General features: G+C 48.4%; 1 protein-coding gene across 2 annotated transcripts in view; it reads right to left on the minus strand.

Moving 5' to 3' along the window:
* Positions 1–515: 515 nt before the first annotated feature.
* BUB1 (BUB1 mitotic checkpoint serine/threonine kinase) overlaps positions 516–14,039 on the minus strand; it is a 59,978-nt gene continuing 46,454 nt past the window's right edge. For both annotated transcript variants that reach the window (XM_038765720.1, XM_038765719.1), the window contains 5 exons: positions 13,439–13,600; positions 10,056–10,213; positions 4,731–4,908; positions 4,351–4,457; positions 516–1,440 (listed from right to left, as the gene is read on the minus strand). In XM_038765720.1, coding sequence (XP_038621648.1) covers positions 1,245–1,440; positions 4,351–4,457; positions 4,731–4,908; positions 10,056–10,213; positions 13,439–13,600 — 801 coding nt within the window. In that variant the 3' untranslated portion in view covers positions 516–1,244. The remainder of the gene's footprint in view (positions 1,441–4,350; positions 4,458–4,730; positions 4,909–10,055; positions 10,214–13,438; positions 13,601–14,039) is intronic.

Genomic DNA, 14,039 nt, shown 5'->3' on the forward strand with positions numbered 1-14,039 from the left:
GGGGGGAGCAGGGACTGTGTCTGCACGGCATATCCCCAGCACTTAGTTCGATGCCATACACATAGTAAGGGTTTAGTACCTAAATTATCATTATGATTCCCAACAATCCTCATCTCCTGCTCGCGAACTCGTTCCCCACCCTCAGACCCCGCTTCCATCCGCCTCAAAGTCCCCCCTGCCTTTGCTTCTACCTCCTCTAAGACTCGTTTCCCCAACTCTCCCGAGCGTTTAGTCCAGCGCTCTGCGCGCAGTAAGCGCTCAATAAATACGATTGAATGAATGAGCTAGCTGAGATCTTCTCCGGTCACGTCCCCCCCTTCCAGGCATTTCCTTGTTTCCAATCTGTCCGTTGCCCTCTCCAGGAGAAACCTCACGAAAGGATAAAAACCGAAAACTCCCAGAAAGCCGGCCCCTGTGAGAGAGAACCCCTTCCTTCTACCGGATTCTGTCCGAACAGAGGGAAAAACAGGGAAAAGCCCAGCGAAAACGCCAACAAAAAGTCAAAGCACTTTTTACACACCGCTCTCGGAGCGGGGCTTTATTTAGAGCTTATCCAAATTGAGTCCAGTATGAACAGCCCCTGGTCCTTAATTCATTTAAACGATGAGAAGTGTACTGGAGGAGCGAGAATTGGAAGAAAGGAGGAAGGTGACGACCCGTCAGCGAGAGGATTGATTTCTGGGCCCTTTATTGGAATGCCTCCCCTCCCACCCCCATCCCCGCAAAGTGGGTGTGGAAAAATCGGAATTCCCCCCCCAGCGGGCCGGCGTTCTTGGAAGCAGAAGCACCTTCAATTCTCCCTTCTTGGCAGGTGGGAGAAATAATTTGGCTAGAAGCCAGGGATGCTCGGCCCTAGATTTTCCTCTTGGGGCCAGAAATCACAACTCTCGCGCGGCGGATGGTCACGCGGCTCTACGGTAACCTCAGTTCGGCCGCGCATCACCGTCCTGACCGTAATCGGGGGCCGCCGCCGACTCAGTTTACCCGCTGCTGTGCGGGCCACGGGAATAGTAGGAAATGAAATAACACCCCTCAGAAAGCTTCTTCTCCTAAACAAGCCAGGCAAAATTAGCCACTGAACCGCAAATGCTCATCTCCTCGGTGACACTGGCTTCCCAGTCAGGCTCTGTCTCCCTCAAACTTCTAAATTAAGCCCCTCTGAAAAAACGATCCCCTACATTTTCTTCACATCCAGAGACGGTGGGCCGATCTCGAGTCCGGGGAGTCTCCGGAACTCCCCGGTTTTATTTCCGTGAGCGCTTGTTTTCCAGAAGCAGCACGACCAGCCTCTTGCGGAGGGACTTGATCTTGCTGCCGTAGGATTGCTGTAAAGTCGCTTTTAGCTTTTCCCGTAAGGCTCCCAGCGAAGGGAGGTGCTGGCAATCTGGTATATTCAGCAGAGTGTGAAAAAAGTCGGTCCACATTTCGGCATGAGGGAGCCTGGGAGGGCAAAGATACAAAACGGTCAGTGACACACGTGCTCAGGGGGGTTAAATCGCCGCCTGGCACCAGCTGGCTAATATGCCAGCCTCTTTATTCATCTCAGTCGATCATATTTATTGAGCGCTTACTGTGTGCAGAGCACTGTACGAAGCACTTGGGAGAGTACAATGCAACAATAAAACAGACACAATCCCTGCCCACAACGAGCTTCTTCCCTCCTTCTGTTGACCTCACACTTTGCTGCCCAGCTCAGCTTTCTCAAATGCCATTTTTTAAAAATACTATTTGTCAAGCAATTACTACGTGCCGAGCGCTGCGGTAGGTAAAAGCTAAGCAGGTTGGACACGGTCCCCGTCCCACCCGGGGCTCGCCGTCTTAATCCCCATTTTTACAGATGAGGGAACTGAGGCACAGTGACTTGCCCCAGATGGCACAGCAGACAAGAGGCACAGCTGAGATTGGAACCCAGGTCCTCTGGCTCGGAAGCTGGAGAGTTGGAGTCGGGCAGGATTTTAGGCCCTGCCACTTGGGCCAGTGCGAGAGTGGAGGGGTTAATACCCGGCCCAACTCGGGCCATTGGTTTACGTGATGGTGATGGCATTTATTAAGCGCTTACTACGTGCAAAGCACTGTTCAAAGCGCTGGGGGGGATACAAGGTGATCAGGTTGTCCCACGGGGGGCTCACAGTCTTAATCCCCATTTTACAGAAGGGGTAACTGAGGCCCAGAGACGTGAAGTGACCTGCCCAGAGTCACACAGCTGACAACTGGAGGATCCGGGATTTGAACCTGAGTCTCAGAGGGCTTCGCAGTAGGGCACCAGGAGAACCAGGGCAGGACTGCAGGGAGAACAGGTATTAAAATTAAATGCAGCACACCCTGAGATGGGATAATATTTAAAAAAGCGATTTGGATATGAATCCCTGCTAGGGACAGCCCTCTTAGTTTTAAAGCCAGGATGAAAAATTCAATGCCAGGCTTACTTGAAATGCTTCTTTTCCTTGTCCCCAACTTTGGAGGCATTCTGACTTGAATTCTTTAGTACTGGCACTATTTTAGTCCTTTAATCATTCAACTGTATTTAATAATAATAATAATGATGATGGCATTTATTAAGCGCTTACTATGTGCAGAGCACTGTTCTAAGCGCTGGGGAGGTTACAAGGCAATCAGGTTGTCCCACAGGGTGCTCACAGTCTTAATCCCCCCCTTCTAGACTATGAGCCCGCTGTTGGGTAGGGACCGTCTCTATAGCATCATCAATCATATTTATTGAGCGCTTACTATGTGCAGAGCACTGTACTAAGCACTTGGGAAGTACATGTTGCCAACTTGTACTTCCCAAGCGCTTAGTCCAGTGCTCTGCACACAGTAAGCGCTCAATAAATACAACAGAATGAATGAATCCCCATTTTGCAGATGAGGTAACAGGCACAGAGAAGTTAAGTGACTTGCCCAAAGTCACACAGCTGACAATTGGCAGAGCCGGGATTTATTTATTATTTATTGAGTGCTTACTGTGTGCAGAGCACTGTACTAAGCGCTTGGGAGGTGCAATTCGGCAGCATATAGAGACGGTCCCTACCCAACAACGGGCTCACAGTCTTTAATCTCGGCATTCATGCGAACGCGAATACGTTTAGATCCTGAGCAGATGTGTTTTATACGAGCTAGACAAGCTTTCGGTAGGGTGCTCTGCACAGAGTAAGCGTTCAATAAATATCACTGATGGACTGATGCTAAGTTCCACTTAATGAGTATTGAGTAAACGAGGACGGTAAAGCTTAGGGACTTGGCTGTTGGAAAATGTAGGCTGCTGGGGGAGGCTTTGGAGAATTTCTTTGTGGTGTAAGGAGACTCTTCAATCGTATTTATTGAGCGCTTACGGTGTGCAAAGCACTGTACTAAGTGCTTGGGAGAGTACAACAGACACATTCCTGCTCACAATGAGCTTCCAGTCTAGAGGGAGCTCACAGGGCACTCACTGATTTTCCTTCCCCAAAAGCACATAATAACGATAATAATAATAATGATGGCGTTTGTCAAACGCTATGTGCGAAGCACTGTTCTAAGCGCTGGGGGGGGGCGGATACAAGGGGATCAGGTTGTCCCACGTGGGGCTCAGTCTTCATCCCCATTTTACAGATGAGATAACTGAGGCTCAGAGAGGAAGTGACTTGCCCAAAGTCACTTAGCTGATAAGCGGCGGAGCCGGAATTAGAACCCATGACCTCTGACTCCCAAGCCCGGGCTCTTTCCACCGAGCCCGCTGCTTCTCTACATGGTTCATCATCAATCAATCATCAATCGTATTTATTGAGCGCTTACTGGGTGCAGAGCACTGTACTAAGCGCTTGGGTTCACTCCAGTAAGACACCTCCACTTACCTGCTTTGTGACCTTGGGCAAATCACTTCATTTGCACCAAACCTCATCCGCGGAATGGAGAATCGATACCTTTTCTTCCTCCTACTCGGACCAGGAGCCCCATGTGGGACTTGACGACCTTGTACCTACCCCAGCGCTACATAATAAGCGCTACACAAACGCCACTATTATTAATCATCATCACCAATCGTATTTATTGAGCGCTTACTATGTGCAGAGCACTGTACTAAGCGCTTGGGAAGTACAAATTGGCAACACGTAGAGACAGCCCCTACCCAACAGTGGGCTCACAGTCTAAAAGGGGGAGACAGAAAACAAAACCAAACATACCAACAAAATAAAATAAATAGGATAGATATGTACAAGTAAAATAAACAGAGTAATAAATATGTACAACCATATATACAGGTGCTGTGGGGAAGGGAAGGAGGTAAGATGGGGGGGATGGAGAGGGGGACGAGGGGGAGAGGAAGGAAGGGGCTCAGTCTGGGAAGGCCTCCTGGAGGAGGTGAGCTCTCACCGTTTGAAAATGCCTTCGGTTTTCCAGACTCCTTGTTCGTTTTTCACCTTCATGTAAGTGCCAAACAGCATGCAGTAGACCGTTGCAGCGACTCCAAAGTAATCGGTCTGCAAACAGAGCACATCGTCCCGATGACTCCAAGGTCAAGTCTCCTAAATTCACAATTTTCGGAAGCGCCAAGCCGCCCAGGCGCCACCAAGGCCCGAGCTTTCCCGGTCTTTCCCAAATCGTCCCCCTGGCAGCCGCCAGTCTCGCGCTTTCCACAACGAACCGACGGGAGAGGAGCCGGGAGATCGCTTCTCGCTTCGTTCGACCGGCGGCAGATTTCTTCTCGAAAGGTCCGAGGGACCCGGGAGGGGGGTCGTCCCCCGTTTCCGTACCTGATAGTTCCACGGCCTCCGGCTCAGCATCTCGACGCACTGGAAGCCGGACGTTTCGCACCTCCCCGTGAACGCCGTTCCCTTGGGGAACAGGGTCATATCTATACTCTGCCCCAGGTCGATCACGGTCAGGCCGTGAGGGGGGCTGTCGACCGTCCAGTCGTCATCCTCCAAGAACCTGCGTTTTGTAAGGGTGGAGTTTGGTGCCGAGTCAGTCGGTCGATCGCATTTATGGAGCGCTTACTGCTCATTCATTCGTTCAACGGAATTTACTGAGCGCTTACTGTGCGCAAAGAGCTCCATTAAGCGCTTAGGAGAGTACAACATAACAACAGTCACATTCCTGTCCACAACGAGCTCAGTCTAGAGTGCTCATTCATTCCTTCAATCGTAGTTAGTGAGCGCTTACTGTGTGCAAAGCCCTGTATTAAGCGCTTAGGAGAGTGCAACATAACAGACACATTCCTGCCCACAACGAGCTGAGTCTAGAGTGCTCGTTCATTCATTCAAGTGTAGTTAGTGAGCGCTTACTGTGCGCAAAGCGCTCTATTAATCGCTTAGGAGAGTACAACAGACACATTCCTGCCCACAACGAGTTCAGTCTAGAGTGCTCATTCATTCATTCATCCAATTGTAGTTAGTGAGCTCTTACTGTGTGCAAAGCCCTGTATTAAGCGCTTAGGAGACTACAACATAACAACAGTCACATTCCTGTCCACAACGAGCTCAGTCTAGAGTGCTCGTTCATTCATTCAATTGTAGTTAGTGAGCGCTTACTGTGTGCAAAGCCCTGTATTAAGCGCTTAGGAGAGTACAACATAACAACAGTCACATTCCTGTCCACAACGAACTCAGTCTAGAGTGCTCGTTCATTCATTCAATTGTAGTTAGTGAGCGCTTACTGTGTGCAAAGCCCTGTATTAAGCGCTTAGGAGAGTACAACATAACAGACACATTCCTGCCCACAACGAGCTCACAGTCTAGAGTGCTCATTCATTGATTCAATTGTAGTTAGTGAGCGCTTACTGTGTGCAAAGCCCTGTATTAAGCGCTTAGGAGAGTACAACATAACAGACACATTCCTGCCCACAACAAGCTCAGTCTACAGTGCTCATTCATTCATTCAATTGTAGTTAGTGAGCGCTGACTGTGTGCAAAGCCCTGTATTAAGCGTTTAGGAGAGTACAACATAACAGACACATTCCTGCCCCACAACGAGCTCAGTCTAGAGTGCTCATTCATTCATTCAATTGTTGTTAGTGAGCGCTTACTGTGTGCAAAGCCCTGTATTAAGCGCTTAGGAGAGTACAACATAGACACATTCCTGCCCACAACGAGCTGAGTCTAGAGTGCTCATTCATTCATTCAATTGTAGTTAGTGAGCTCTTACTGTGTGCAAAGCCCTGTATTAAGCGCTTAGGAGAGTACAACATAACAACAGTCACATTCCTGCCCACAATGAACTCAGTCTAGAGTGCTCATTCATTCATTCAATTGTAGTTAGTGAGCGCTTACTGTGTGCAAAGCCCTGTATTAAGCACTTAGGAGAGTACAACATAACAACAGACACATTCCTGTCCACAACAAGCCGAGTCTAGAGTGCTCATTCATTCATTCAAGTGTAGTTAGTGAGCGCTTACTGTGTGCAAAGCCCTGTATTAAGCGCTTAGGAGAGTACAACATAACAGACACATTCCTGCCCACAACAAGCTCAGTCTAGAGTGCTCATTCATTCATTCAATTGTAGTTAGTGAGCGCTTACTGTGCGAAAGCGCTCTATTAATCGCTTAGGAGAGTACAACAGACACATTCCTGCCCACAACGAGTTCAGTCTAGAGTGCTCATTCATTCATTCATTCAATTGTAGTTAGTGAGCTCTTACTGTGTGCAAAGCCCTGTATTAAGCGCTTAGGAGACGACAACATAACAACAGTCACATTCCTGTCCACAACGAGCTCAGTCTAGAGTGCTCATTCATTCATTCAATTGTTGTTAGTGAGCGCTTACTGTGTGCAAAGCCCTGTATTAAGCGCTTAGGAGACTACAACATAACAAGTCACATTCCTGTCCACAACGAGCTCAGTCTAGAGTGCTCGTTCATTCATTCAATTGTTGTTAGTGAGCGCTTACTGTGTGCAAAGCCCTGTATTCAGCGCTTAGGAGAGTACAACATAACAACAGACACATTCCTGCCCACAACGAGCTGAGTCTAGAGTGCTCATTCATTCACTCAATTGTAGTTAGTGAGCGCTTACTGTGCGCAAAGCGCTCTATTAATCGCTTAGGAGAGTACAACGGACACATTCCTGCCCACAACGAGTTCAGTCTAGAGCGCTCGTTCATTCATTCAATTGTTGTTAGTGAGCGCTTACTGTGTGCAAAGCCCTGTATTAAGTGTTTAGGAGAGTACAACATAACAACAGTCACATTCCTGTCCACAACGAGCTCAGTCTAGAGTGCTCGTTCATTCATTCAATTGTTGTTAGTGAGCGCTTACTGTGTGCAAAGCCCTGTATTCAGCGCTTAGCAGAGTACAACATAACAACAGACACATTCCTGCCCACAACGAGCTGAGTCTAGAGTGCTCATTCATTCACTCAATTGTTGTTAGTGAGCGTTTACTGTGTGCAAAGCCCTGTATTAAGCGTTTAGGAGAGTACAACATAACAACAGTCACATTCCTGCCCACAACGAGCTGAGTCTAGAGTGCTTGTTCATTCATTCAATTGTTGTTAGTGAGCGCTTACTGTGTGCAAAGCCCTGTATTAAGCGCTTAGGAGACTACAACACAACAACAGACACATTCCTGCCCACGAGCTCACAGTCTAGAGTGCTCATTCATTCATTCAATTGTTGTTAGTGAGCGCTTACTGTGTGCAAAGCCCTGTATTAAGCGCTTAGGAGACTACAACATAACAACAGACACATTCCTGCCCACAACAAGCTGAGTCTAGAGTGCTCATTCATTCATTCAAGTGTAGTTAGTGAGCGCTTACTGTGTGCAAAGCCCTGTAATAAGCGCTTAGGAGAGTACAACATAACAACAGACACATTCCTGCCAACAACGAGCTCACAGTCTAGAGGGAGACAGACATTAATAGGAATAAATAGAAAAATAAATCATATATATATATGTATATATATATATATATATATGCTGGGGGGATGGGAGGGAGGATCATCATCAATCGTATTTCATCATCAATCGTATTTATTGAGCACTTACTGTGTGCAGAGCACTGTACTAAGCGCTTGGGAAGTCCAAGTTGGCAACATATAGAGACAGTCCCTACCCAACAGTGGGCTCACAGTCTAAAAGGATGAATGAAGGAGCAAGTAAGAGCGGCGCAGAAGGAGAAGAGGAGAGGAGGGCTTAATCAGGGAAGGCTCCTTGGAAGAGATTTTGTAAATCTCTTTTGTAAATCTTCAGTAAGATTTTGAAGTGGGGAGAGCGATTATCTGATAGGGTGTACTTCCCAAGCGCTTAGTACAGTGCTCTGCACACAGTAAGCGTTCAATAAATACGATTGAACGAATGAATGAAAGGAGGGAAGGCATTCCAGGTCAGAGGTAGGATGTGGGTGAGAAGTCGGGAGTACGAGGTCATGGGTTCAAATCCTGCCTCCACTACTTGTCAGCTGTGTGACTTTGGGCAAGTCACTTAACTTCTCTGGGCCTCAGTGACCTCATCTGTAAAATGGGGATGAAGACTGTGAGCCCCCCGTGGGACAACCTGATCACCTTGTACCCTCCCCCGCGCTTAGAACAGTGCTTTGCACACAGTAAGCGCTTGATAAATGCCATTATTATTAAGTCAGCGGTGAGATAGACGAGCTCGAGGCCCAGTGCGCGGCACTGTACTAAGCGCTTGGGAGGGTACACTCTAACAATAGAACAGACACATTCCCTGCCCACAGAGAGTGAGGAGCCAGCCCAGCCCGCACAATCCCTGTGCCCTTATCTCATCTTGCCACTGACCCCTGTCCCACATTCTTCCCCTGGCTTGGAACTCCCTCCCCTTCCATCCGCACCACACCACCCCTCTCTCCACCTTCAAATAATAATAATAATGTTGGTATTTGTTAAGCCCTTACTGTATGCAAAGCACTGTTCTAAGCGCTGGGGTAGATACAAGGTAATCAGGTTGTCCCACGAGGGGCTCACAGTCTTATCCCCATTTTACGGATCAGGAAACTGAGGCCCAGAGAAGTGAAGTGACTTGCCCAAAATCACACGGCTGACAAGTGGCGGGGCCGGGATTTGAACCCATGGCCTCTGACTCCAAAGCCCGGGCTCTTTCCACTGAGCCACGCTGCTTCCCTGCTTCAAAGCATTATTAAGGTCACATCCAGCGCTTAGAACAGTGCTTTGCACATAATAAGCGCTTAATAAACGCCATTATTATTATTATTATTATCTCCTCCAAGAGGCCTTCCCCGATGAAGCCCTCTTTTCCCCGGCTCGCTCTTCCTTCTGTGTCCTCTTTGCACTTCGACCTGTGACCTTTGGACTTCTTTTCCTCATGGCATTTGTTAAGCGCTTGCTCTGTACCATAAGCGCTAGGGTAGACACAAGTTAATAATAATAATAATGGCATTTATTAGGCGCTTACAATGTGCAAAGCACTGTTCTAAGCGCTGGGGAGGTTACAAGGTGATCAGGTTGTCCCACGGGGGGCTCACAGTCTTAATCCCCATTTTCCAGATGAGGGAACTGAGGCCCAGAGAAGCGAAGTGACTTGCCCAAAGTCACACAGCTGACAGTTGGCGGAGCCGGGATTTGAACCCATGACCTCTGACTCCAAAGCCCGGGCTCTTTCCACTGAGCCACGCTGCTCCTTAATGAGGTTGGACACACTCCACGTCCCATATAGGGCTCACAGTCTTAATCCTCGATTTACAGATGAGGAAACTGAGGCACGGAAAAGTCAAGTGACTGGACCAAAGTCACGCAGCAGACAAGGGGCGGAGCCGGGATTAGAACTCAGGTCCTTCTGATTCCCAGGCCCGTCTCTATCCACTGGTTGATATTTTGACATTGGATATGCGCCCCACCCCCAATCCCACAGCACTTATGGACCTGTGTTTAAATTATAAATCATAAATTCCTTCTTTATACTAATGTCTGCCTTCCCCTCTAGACCGTAAACTCGTTACGGGCAGGGGACGTGTCTGCTGATTCTGTCGTATCGTACTCTCCCAAGAGCTTAGTACGGTCCCTGCACATAGTTAGCGCTCAGTAAATACAATTGATCGACTGATGGAGACAGACGAGGAACAGCAGCAGGAAAAATCAACCCCCGAGGAAAGACGAGGGAAGCCTTGCCTTTCTCCGAGGATGAAGTTGTCGGGTTTAATGTCGCCGTGGATGATTTCACAGTCGTGAAGTCGTTCGATCATGAACATAATCCTTAGGGCAAAATACATGACGAGGGCTTGGGGCATCGTTTTCTCTGGGGTGTTTTTGTAAAGATTGATGGCGTTCTGTACGCGAGGAGAGAAGGGAAACCGAGTCAGCTCCGCGGAGCATTCATTCATTCAATCTTATTTATTGAGCGCTTACCGTGTGCAGAGCACTGTACTAAGCGCTTGGGAAGTACAAGTTGGCAACATATAGAGACGGTCCCTACCCGACAGCGGGCTCATTCATTCATTCAATCGTACTTATTGAGCGCTTACCGTGTGCAGAGCACTGTACTAAGCGCTTGGGAAGGACAAGTTGGCAACATAGAGAGACGGTCCCTATCCAACAGCGGGCTCATTCATTCATTCAATCGTACTTATTGAGCGCTTACCGTGTGCAGAGCACTGTACTAAGCACTTGGGAAGGACAAGTTGGCAACATAGAGAGACGGTCCCTATCCAACAGCGGGCTCATTCATTCATTCAATCGTACTTATTGAGCGCTTACCGTGTGCAGAGCACTGTACTAAGCGCTTGGGAAGTACAAGTTGGCAACATAGAGAGACGGTCCCTACCCGACAGCGGGCTCATTCATTCATTCAATCGTACTTATTGAGCACTTACTGTGGGCAGAGCACTGTACTAAGCGCTTGGGAAGTACAAGTTGGCAACATAGAGAGACGGTCCCGACCAAACATTCATTCATTCATTCATTCATTCAATCGTATTTATTGAGCGCTTACTGTGTGCAGAGCACTGTACTAAGCACTTGGGAAGTACAAGTTGGCAACATAGAGAGACGGTCCCTACCCAACATTCATTCATTCATTCAATCAATCGTATTTATTGAGCGCTTACTGTGTGCAGAGCACTGTACTAAGCGCTTGGGAAGTACAAGTTGGCAACATATAGAGACGGTCCCTACCCAACAGCGGGCTCACAGTCGAGAAGGGGGAGACAGACAAACAGTGAGTTCGAATGAGCTGTCCACCCCTGCCCCCTAAATCCATCATCATCATCATCAATCGTATTTATTGAGCACTTACTATGTGCAGAGCGCTGTACTAAGTGCTTGGGAAGTACAAATTGGCAACATATAGAGACAGTCCCTACCCAACAGTGGGCTCACAGTCTAAAAGGGGCCGGGATGTCCAGGACGCTGTTTTCACAGCGTGCTTTGGATGCAACTACGCGGAATTAAGGAATGCAATTCCGTTGTCTGGCTGTGGCAGACGTGGTGTTAGGAGCCCAAGCGGACGTGCGTGGAGGACTGAGGTGATAATAATTAATTGTGGAATTTGTGAAGCACTTACTATGTAAATAATAATAATGATGGCATTTATTAAGCGCTTACTATGTGCAAAGCACTGTTCTAAGTGCCGGAGCACTGTCCTACTATGTGCTTCGCCTGTTTACTTGTATTGTTTTGTTGTCTGCCTCCCCCTTCTAGACTGTGAGCCCGTTGTTGGGTGGGGACCGTCTCTGTATGTTGCCGACTTGTACTTCCCAAGCGCTTAGTACAGTGCTCTGCAAACAGTAAGCGCTCAATAAGTACGATTGAATGACTGAATGAATGTGCCAAACACCGTACAGTGCTTTGCACACAGTAAGCGCTCAATAAATGGCTGAGTGAAGGAATGAATACTAAGCACGAGGTTGGGTTTAAGATTAATCAGGTTCCGCGTAGGGCTCACAGTTTAAGTAAGCTCTCTGTGGGCAAGGAAGGTGTCTGATATATTGTACTCTCCCAAGCTCTTAGCACAGTGCTCCGCACACAGTGAGCGCTCCAAAAATACGACCGAGTAGGAGGGAGACCAGGCACTGAACCCCCATTTTGCAGAACTGAGGCCCAGAGAAATTAAATGACCGGCCCGCAGACAGGCGGGTGGAGTCAGGATTAGAGAAGCAGCGTGGCTCAGTGGAAAGAGCCCGGGCTTTGGAGTCAGAGGTCATGGGTTCGAATCCCGGCTGCACCACTTGTCAGCTGTGTGACTTGGGGCAAGTCACAACTTCTCTGTACCTCAGTTACCTCATCTGTAAAATGGGGATGAAGACTGTGAGCCCCCCGTGGGACAATCTGATCACCTTGTAACCTCCCCAGCGCTTAGAATGGTGCTTTGCACATAGTAAGCGCTTAATAAATGCCATTATTATTATTATTAGAACCCAGGTCCTACAGAGAAGCAGCGTGGCTCAGTGGAAAGAGCCCGGGCTTTGGAGTCAGACGTCACGGGTTCAAATCCCGGCTCCGCCACTTGTCAGCTGTGTGGCTTAGGGCAAGTCGCAACTTCTCTGTGCCTCAGTTACCTCATCTGTAAAATGGGGATGAAGACTGCGAGCCCCCCGTGGGACAACCTGATCACCTTGTAACCTCCCCAACGCTTAGAACGGTGCTTTGCACATAGTAAGTGCTTAATAAATGCCATCATTATTCACTCATTCAATCGTATTTATTGAGCGCTGACTGTGTGCAGAGCACTGTACTAAGCGCGTGGGAAGTCCAAGTTGGCAACGTATAGAGACGGTCCCTACCCAACAGTGGGCTCCCAGTCTAGAAGGGGGAGACAGACAACCAAACACCACATATTAACAAAATAAAATAAATAGAATAAATAGGTACAAATAAAATAGAGTAATAAATACATTGTGAGCCCCCACCGTGGGACAACCTGATCGCCCTGTAACCTTCCCAGTGCTTAGAACAGTGCTTTGCACATAGCAAGCGCTTCATAAATGCCATTATTATTATTATTATGAAACGCATGCAAACATATACACAGGTGCCGTGGGGAGGGGAAGGAGGGAAGGTGCGGGGGAGAAGGGGGAGAGGAAGGAGGGGGCTCAGTCTGGGAAGGCCTCCTGGAGGAGATGAGCTCTCAGTAGGGCATTATTATTATTATTGGGAAGGCCTCCTGGAGGAGATGAGCTCTCAGTAGGGCATTATTATTATTATTATGATTGGGAAGGCCTCCTGGAGGAGATGAGCTCTCAGTAGGGCATTATTATTATTATTATGATTGGGAAGGCCTCCTGGAGGAGATGAGCTCTCAGTAGGGCATTATTATTATTATTATGATTGGGAAGGCCTCCTGGAGGAGATGAGCTCTCAGTAGGGCATTATTATTATTATCATTATTATTATTAGAACCCAGGTCCTCCTGACCCCCAGGCCCGCCGCGCTCTTTCCACCGGGCCCCGCTGCTTCTAAAAGCACGATTCCTCTTTAACGCGGGACCCTGCGAAAACGCAACCCCTGCTTTCGCGGGAGGGGTGGGCAGGGGCCCGCTGAGGCGCGCCGCCCCTTACCAACAGGGTTCCGTAGCTGTAGAGCTCTCCCACCAGCACGCTGCCGTTGCGGAACAAGTGGGCCGAGTAGAACCTGATGAACAGGTGGCGCACGCTGGGGTGAAGCCGCTCCAGTAACTGAGTTCCTATGTAGAATTCCCAAGGATTGGCAGGTTTCTGGACCTGAAAGGCAAACAGGCACGGTGGCATTTAGTCAGTCAGCCGGCCAGTCCTAGCTCTCTTCCTCCCTTCAAGGCCCTACTGAGAGCTCACCTCCTCCAGGAGGCCTTCCCAATCATAATAACAATAAGAATAATAATAATGCCCTACTGAGAGCTCACCTCCTCCAGGAGGCCTTCCCAGACTGAGCCCCCTCCTTCCTCTCCCCCTTCTCCCCCGCACCTTCCCTCCTTCCCCTCCCCACGGCACCTGTGTATATGTTTGCGTGTGTTTCATAATAATAATAATAATGGCATTTATGAAGCGCCTTCCTTCCCCTCCCCCTCGTCCCTCACCTCCTTCCCTTCCCCACAGCACCTGCATATATGTTTGTACATGTTTATTACTCTATTTTATTTGTACATATCAATTCCATTTATTTTATTTTGTTAGTATGTTTGGT

Source organism: Tachyglossus aculeatus, chromosome 23, assembly GCF_015852505.1.
Source record: "Tachyglossus aculeatus isolate mTacAcu1 chromosome 23, mTacAcu1.pri, whole genome shotgun sequence".
Lineage (NCBI taxonomy): Eukaryota > Metazoa > Chordata > Mammalia > Monotremata > Tachyglossidae > Tachyglossus > Tachyglossus aculeatus.